Below are 8,406 nucleotides of genomic sequence, written 5' to 3' on the forward strand. Positions count from 1 at the left end.
TTATCACACCAAGTCCATTTTGAACATTTTGGAAGAGCCAATGTGCTCACAGTTGTATAGCCAAATTAATTGATTTGAGTGTGAATACTCTAGCTGATGTGGGTGCAATGACACAACCTCTACTGCCTTTAACTATAAGCGCACTCAAGAGACAGACTCACCATCTTAAGGAGATGAAAGTTGAACACATTAATTATCTGAAAACTTCAAATACATTTAGGTGGTTCTTTCTCTGACAGCTACATTTGTCGTATCTCATGGGAGAAACTGTATTTATCATATAAACCTCTAGGAACCAAATTAGTAATATAGCTACTATAGTACGGAGCTGAGGGTTTGCAGTCATCCATATCACAGGTTATATTATTTGTCCATGTGGGTGTTTACAAGATAATGTTGATGATCCCTGCATCGTTGTACATAATCAGAATAACATTTTCACAACCTCATTATCATCTGTTTTATAGTGATGCTTCAGAATATTTTTCCTGGGTGCTTCAAAGCGTGGGATGGAAGTTGTAGAGCGAACCTTGGCTGCTCAGATCTTCTGCACAGCAGGAACAGGCTGCTGTAACGCCTCGCTGCCACTGGGTGGCATCAGTACTGTAGGGGACAGCGTTTTGGTGCCCTTGTTATTGTCTGTGGAAATCTGTGAATTATTTGAGATAGGAGGATATCCCACAGTGTGTAACTGCATTGGATAAATTTGAAATTTTAACCTTTTTATTTGGATTTGCAACAATTTACTGGTGTGCAAAACCTCTTTCAATCAGATTCTGGTTAGGGACAGAGTATGATTGTGTTTCATCAGGTAAGAAAGGCAACTCTTGTATCATGACTGTGATGTCAAACCTCATCTCTCGAGTGTGAAATCGTGTGGCTGCTCTTGTGGCCGCACATACCGAGAAATGGTGACATGAGGAAGCTTGAGGGTTTCAACAGACAAGGGGTTGCAATAGTTTCACCCATAACAGCCGGGCTGAATCTTGACTTTTGAGTCTTCCTTTGAAAAGAGCCATTTTGTACTGTTTTTTTGGACAAGCTGTCTCTCTATCTTGGGTAACCAGGAATGTGAAGCAGTTCAGAGACCCCAATGTCACAAGAGACTCAGGCGGAGAACAGATGGAGGACAGAGTGGACATCCTTTGGCCTCAGGTGGCTGGCCTCGCATCAACCCACTTAATCCAAGCGCAGTTATGATTGCTTCCTCAGCCTCCCTTGTGACCGATAAGCCGATCCCAAAGGGTTCGCATGTACAAATAAAAGATACGCGGAGGAAGAAGCGAAATCACCTCTGACACTGAACGAATATTATGATCCTGTTTGGCATTATTTCGAAAGAGAGAGCACAGAGATGACAAAACCACTCAGTCTGGGCTCAGTCTGCACATTTCTGAAATATTTTCCTAGTGGAGTCGATCACCACATCTATTTAAGTGTATTTGTCTGCCCCTCTCCCGACACAGGCTCTCCGCTCCGCTCGCACAAACACAGCATCTAAAAGTTTCACACACACAGGCAAACCCGGGTGGGAAATTAACACCAGCCAAATACAGGCCAAAATGGGTCTACTTACCATACCAGCAACATTTTGGAGGTTCTTTTTCTATTTTAAAAATCTATTTAGTGGGTAGAATTATGAAACAACCCAGCAGATACTCTGGCTTTTGGAGACTAAGACAAATTACAATAGCGCTTACATTAAAAACACTTGGGACATCCTGGTGGTTCAAGATTTTGTTCAAGAAGTTTGAATCCGGCCTATAGGATCCAGTCTCTCCTGTCTCTCTCTCCTCTGTGAAGCTGCAATGTTATACTGTAACATTGTTGTAAAGTGCGTACTACCACCTGGCATGAAACTGTAACATAGGCTGTTGAGTGGGATGCCAAGTATGACTTTTGTTTCAGCCTGATCCCTTGTGTAAATGGAAGAGGCCAGCATCACATATCATCACCACCAAGAGCCAAACTCCTATCAGCGAACACACACCCAGCCAAATGACTCACACACACGGGGGTTTATTCTTTCAAACGTTTGGTTTTTATTTGATAATACTGAATATTTTGTCCTTCGCCTGGACTTACACAAAGCATCAAACACATGCACAGTCCTCTATTCACACAAGGTACCCATTTCCCAATCTCTGCACGTCTCCAATGGATTAATCTCTCTCACTCTCACGTTACTCCAGCGCAAGAGGACCTTCTCGACTCGACACTACAGCTAGACATCATAGACAAAGACAGCGAAAAACACACAAAAATCATGACAGGTAATAACACTGAAAAAATACAAAGTAATGGAAAAATGGAAAGAGTTTACTTTTAAATTATGCCTCTAATACTCCATCATATCTTATTTTGTTAATGTAGCTTGAGGTGTATAAAACAGCACTGTAAACTTCAATTGAGTAACTTGCTTTCTAGGACAGCTATAAAGCTTTCATTAATAATTGGAAGGAACAGGAAAAGACGAGAGTCAAAGCGGTGCGCTAACGTTAAGAGCGTGTGAGGACCCGTCGCTCGTGAAAAGAACGGTCCGCGAGAATATATTGGCAAATCATGAAAATTGCTGTTTGCATTTACAATCAGAGTTTGACAGATAATACAAAGACACTGAATAACATCCCACAAGCTCTTTTTGTATCTTTCACACATAAATTCTGCAAAAAGATCCCTCATATCAGACCCTCTCACACGCCACTGCTTTTTTTTGTTTTTTTTTACTGCAAGTACTACTTCGTCTCTGTTATGACAAAGATAGCAAGAATAAGCTAGCAAAGAGTATTTTATGGGTTATTATGGATCACCGAAAGCACTCAAATAGGCAAAATCTGCACCTGAGGTGGATCTGTCGGTCTGGGGAACGATAATAAGCATCACATCCGAGTGTTCAGGCTCTGTCTTTACTGGAACTCATCCTCAAAAAGTGCAAATCTAGTTCTAATGCAGTAAATAATAATTATCAAATAACAACAAAAGTATATGCATAGGTACTGTACAGCTACATAGTGGGGACAGGCGGGAGGGGGACTCAGAGGTGAAGGGGGACGGGAGGGAGGAGAGCGAGGACTTGGGACGTTTCAGATTGGGCTGTGGAGGCCCAGTGAGCAGGTTCAAATTTAGAGAGCTCATCTTCACCTTCACACAGCATAGACTGGTCCAGTGAGACCTGCGACGGTCAAAGGCTGCTGCTCAGATCTAGCTTTGTAGACTGCAAGTAAGGATTCTCACCTAATGAGACTGCAACGCTTTGTTTTGCTTTCCCAGACAGGATGAGCCATGTGAGATGAATTAAATCTTTTTAAAGAAACAGGCATGTAAGGGAGCGTGTCTTGTGACTACCGTGGGTGTCCTACGTCACCGGCGGCCTAACTGTTCCCAGCAGGGAAGATGTGAGGAGCAGTGTCTAATAATACTTGACTTATTCAGAGAGAGGGAGACGATCATAAACAAGGCAACTTGGAATTTGGCTTTGGAATAAAATGGAGAATGAGGTAATAAAAGTATAAACACAATGGGTAACGAATGATCATCCGTAGCTCAGAGATCGATTGGTGTGGTCTGAGAGCAGAGCTAAGAGCTTTGCGGGGCAGGAAGTGCTCTATCTCTCTGAGTATTTATATCCTCCTGACGCCAGCCTCAGGAGGAAGTTACATCATCACTTGACCAGTCTATGTCTCATGATGCTATCTTTTTTTTTTTTTTTTTTACAGAGATGCGCTGTATCTGAGGACAACCACCAGGCCTTTCCTCTTCAGAGTCTAATGATCTGGAAGAACCAGGAAATGCTGAGCAATATGGCTTAGGTTCAACCCCATTGGAAGGCTATGGGTTGAAAGCACCGCCATATTGCTAATTAACTGAAATGCTTATGGACAACAAACACAAAAAAGAGAGAGGCTAAAGATTGTTCTCAGACCAGCAACTAATTTCAGTCACATTAGCTTTGCCTTTTTTATCAAAAATCGCTCTGCCTGTTCACACAGATGTTGTTATGCTGAATTTTAATGGAATCTTTTACATTTATTTTCATCAGGCTGTGCAGTGGGCAGTCAGGCGCGGGGCACGCCGAGCGACTAGGGGTCCTCCGCGTCCAGGAACTCCTTCTTGGGCAGCGCGACGCCGCGGTACCAGGAGCAGGAGTTGTCGGCCCTCTTGACGCAGGCGTAGTGGTTGGCCTGCCGTCCGTAGACCTGCTTCTCGATCATCAGGTCCGTCCACAGGCACTCCTCCGGAGCCGAGATCTCACAGGGCAGAGAGGGGCAGCGCACGATCTGCACACACACACGCACACACACAACAAATCTCTCTATATGATCTTCTCTCTATATGATCTACTCACTACAATATCCTTTCTGTATCACATTTGCTTTCACTCCTTCTACTGATAATAGTAGTAATACTAGTAAAGTGTATTTTATATATAGCTTTAATCACATTTCTTCTGCTTGAGTACTGAATATTTCCCCACTCCTTCACTAGATGGAGCCACGTCTCGCTCTGATGTTTGTGGTTGTTCGCCTGTCCTTGTCTAGTTATGTCTGGTTTTTATCCCAGGAAGGGAATAGCCGTTTTATCTTTTTTCCTGGAGCACAAATATACAAACAGATATCCCTCCCCTGCCTCACCTTGCAGTCACAGCCCATCTGGTAGCGCTGGGTGAGGCTCTTCTTCTGGGTGGTGCTCATGGAGTCCCAGGGCATGATGTAATCACACAGGGTCACATGCATGCGCCCACCAGCCTCCGCCTTGCCTGTAAAAGGAGCCAGACGGACGGCGATAAGAGCTCGGCCATGACACACACATGATAGAAAGTTCACTCGACTCGGAGAAGTCGCACCTAAAGAGATCGCTCCTCCAGATAGGTCAAATATGGAGGAATACACCAAAACGTGAATTATCTCATTGGACAAAAGGTCATCTATTCCGAAAACTGATAAAATCGTCTGTTACTGTTCAGACTGACGCATGCAGGGACCGACACAGACCAGCCGTCCACGTGAAAGCTACAGTTTATGTTCTCTGCACGAGTGGCACCAGTCAAAACAAAGACATATTTCAAGTTCAGTGCTCAGATCTGCTGAGGCTGCGTCCTCGCCACTTATCCATTATCTGTCTGTGGAGCAAACCTGGACATGTCGGAGCGTTATCTCCTCCCAGACGAGGCTGACTCACACCTCGCTGTATCCCTTCCAAACTGTTAACCCTTCAAACCCAAGTACAGCAGAGAGGGTGAATCAGCTTAAAACTTGCCCTGAATGGCAGAAAATAGACCCCCCCCCTCCTCCTCCTTTCTCTCTCAAGTCTTCAACAAAATCTTGAGTCCTAGAGAGAGGAAATGCTGGCTTCAGCAGTTCCTCCCCTTACAACTCTCTGTAATTAGGGGCGAGTGTTTGCGGGTCCATCGCTGTCTGCGATGGGGAAACCAGAGCAGGCATGAGATCATGATCCTCTGTGTCTCTTCTACTTGCTCTACTATGTGTCTTTCTGCTGCTGAGTGTGTGTGTGTTGTGCTTTCACTCACAATACAGCCCGGATTTAGCACACAGCTGTGAAGGGTTTCCACTCTTGAAACATGACGATAAAGGCTAATACGACTTAATGTTTTGGATTGAATCAGGTTATGGAAGGTCAATTAGCCATATATACACATTTCTTCATATTTCATTAATCATCTGTATACAGTGTAATCATGCTTTCTGGAATAGCCCACAAGAAAATGCTCCATCCAAGGCGTTATCTTATGGGGTAAAACGTCTTTGAGTTTCACGGCCGTCTCCAAACAATCACACAATGAGAGAGAACAAGATCTACGTTTCGTGCACAAGCTGTACCAAAAGACAGACGAGGTCACTCCCAGTCTCCACAGGGCTTAGTCAGCAGTATATCATTACTCATAATAACACAAACAGTTAATCCTCCAACACACAAAATGGCCTGCCTGCATGCTCTATCCACCTTCCTGCTCGTCTGCTCTGCTGTCTGCACCCTCACCTGACGCTCTGTGTCTGTCCGCCTGTCTGTCTGCTCATTCTCATGCTTCCCTGTCTGTCTACCTGTCTGATTACATGTCAGTCTGTCCCTCTGTTGCTTTGTTTCGTTTAAATTCAATCTTCAGTTATCCAGGTTGTTTCTGTTCAAATCATGGATCTTTTTTTTACCAGACCTGGCCAAGACTGCAGCAGTATATTTAGGAAAATCATGCAGTTAGATGCTTTGCATGTTCGCTCTGGAGCTCCATGCTAACACATTAACACTATGTTGAGTGATAGTAGGCGACTATCAGCTATGAAGACTGACCTTTTAGTAAGAAAAAGTTCATGGTTTTTTTTTATTATTTAGCTGTTTAGATTTAGATTTATTTAGATTTTAGCTGTACACAGTCTCCCATTGTCTGTTATGTTAATTTCCTACAGATAAAGGGAAAATAGTCCCTGGTGGTTCAAAACAGGTATTTTTTATAACATATTTAATGTAAAAATTACCAATCTGATACACAAAACTGCCACATTTAGCCGCATATCATTTAAGATTACCATTTAGCTTTAGAGCTGCTGCTACAATCATTCAGCATAGTGTACGCTAAAGTGTTAGCATGCAGCACAGGAGCAAACAATCTACCGGGGACCCATGGATGATTTTGGTGTCTATGTTCTCATCACATAATGGGCAAGCTGACAAAACTCCCAAAAATGTGGTGTATTCCTTTAATTACAGACAAGGATAAAAGGAACACTGACCTGAGATCAAGTACTCCTTCTTGCCGCTGGTATCCAGGGTGACGCCGCAGACAGCAGACACGGGGGCGGTGAAGACAGCCTCGATGTCCTCGTTAGGCCCCTTGAACATCTGGAACAAAACCACACCGAGGGGTCAAAGGTCAGGTTGAGGGGGCCGGAATCTGTGCACCAATCCCTTTTAAGGAGGTATCTGGTGGATATTTCGCCTCCCTAAATGGCAAAGGAATTGACCTAAGTGATCTCACCTTGATCTGTTTGATCTCATACTGGATCCTCTTGATGGGGTTCCCGTAGATATCATTCCCAGAATCCACCTCTCTCTCTCCCACCACCTTTGCGCGAATCACTGTTGGGGAAAGAGGGGAACAAGATGTCACACAACAGGAGCAACAAAACAAACAAAACCATTTTACATGATGAAAGGATGCAGAAAGAGCGCTGCTGTAAGTAATCACACATGAAGATGGTGCTCTATGGGAAGAATATAATAAAACATGGACTGAGGCTACTCGTGTGAAAAGGCTTTTATTTGGCAGTCTATCAGAAAGTAGCCACCAAAAAAGGGCCTATGAACTTTTTTTTTTTCCCTTGAAGAGGTGCCATATGTTTTCTGAAAACACATGCCCTCTCTCTGAAGTGAAGGACAGCAAAACCGACAAACACACATTAATAATCCTTGCGCATCCTGCCTCTGTTTTTAATTCCCCTGTCCTGCACACAGCCGGGCTCGCAGACTGCAGATGGACCGGAGCCAGAACCGCCTCTACAGATGCCTCAAGTCTCCAGCGTACATACCACATCTAGGCACACTCTACAACAATATGAGCCACAGCAGCCAAACCCAGCTCGGCTTCAGCGTCTAGCCCAGTCAATGGAAACCCCACTATGCCAATACTGTATATGGACCAGACACATTAACTGACTTGGCCTGCAGCGCGGACCTTTGTGGTTCCGCCGAGAGAAACACGAGAAGGAAAACTTCAAAAAGGCGAAACAGAAATGGGTTAAGGATACGACGAATACACCAACAACTTGAAAGCAGATATGAGAGAAAGAGTGGGCCAGATGCAGGTTTCTCACTCTGTGTGTGTGTGTGTGTGCGTGTGTGAGAGTGGGTGTGTGTAGTGTGTTTTAATAGCCTGCTGACTACATCAAGCTTCAGCTATGCTTAGGGCATTCATTCAGAATGGAAAATATGAGCAATACACAAAAAAGAAAACATAAAATAACCAGGAACAGAGGACACGTACACATAGATAAACACACACACACACACACACACACACACACGCACGCACACACACGGGTGACTGCTATTGCTCTTACACCCTTGGGTTCATTTTACAGCTTGGAGCAGACACAAATATGGGGGTTCACGGCTCCGGGAGTTAACAACGTCTCTCGTTCTCCTGCCCCTTCCCTCACTACCTCCTTTCCCCTCCTCCTCAGTCTCTCTGCCTGGTCCAAGGCGCATGCTTTTCTGCACATGTAACCACATCACAGCATTTATCACTGGGGGAATAAACTGTGATCCGTCTTTGATGGTAGCATCCTATAGAGCTCTTTGTGAAGCCATTTATCAGCGCTTTGCACAACCCAAACCTCGTTCCCCACAAGCAAACTTCTGCATTTTGGTTCCATTCTGATGCTTACGCAAATATGC

The 8,406-nt window shown here is 44.3% G+C and overlaps 1 protein-coding gene across 1 annotated transcript in view; it reads right to left on the reverse strand.

Annotated features, from left to right (window-relative positions):
• Nucleotides 1–2,018: 2,018 nt before the first annotated feature.
• The window catches only part of timp2a (TIMP metallopeptidase inhibitor 2a), a 10,552-nt gene continuing 4,164 nt past the window's right edge, over nucleotides 2,019–8,406 (reverse strand). The window contains exons 2-5 of the mRNA XM_078290734.1: nucleotides 6,989–7,089; nucleotides 6,744–6,852; nucleotides 4,632–4,756; nucleotides 2,019–4,277 (exon numbers count right to left, since the gene is read on the reverse strand). Of these exons, the coding sequence (XP_078146860.1) occupies nucleotides 4,080–4,277; nucleotides 4,632–4,756; nucleotides 6,744–6,852; nucleotides 6,989–7,089 (533 nt within the window). The 3' untranslated portion in view covers nucleotides 2,019–4,079. The remainder of the gene's footprint in view (nucleotides 4,278–4,631; nucleotides 4,757–6,743; nucleotides 6,853–6,988; nucleotides 7,090–8,406) is intronic.

Source organism: Centroberyx gerrardi, chromosome 20, assembly GCF_048128805.1.
Source record: "Centroberyx gerrardi isolate f3 chromosome 20, fCenGer3.hap1.cur.20231027, whole genome shotgun sequence".
NCBI lineage: Eukaryota > Metazoa > Chordata > Actinopteri > Beryciformes > Berycidae > Centroberyx > Centroberyx gerrardi.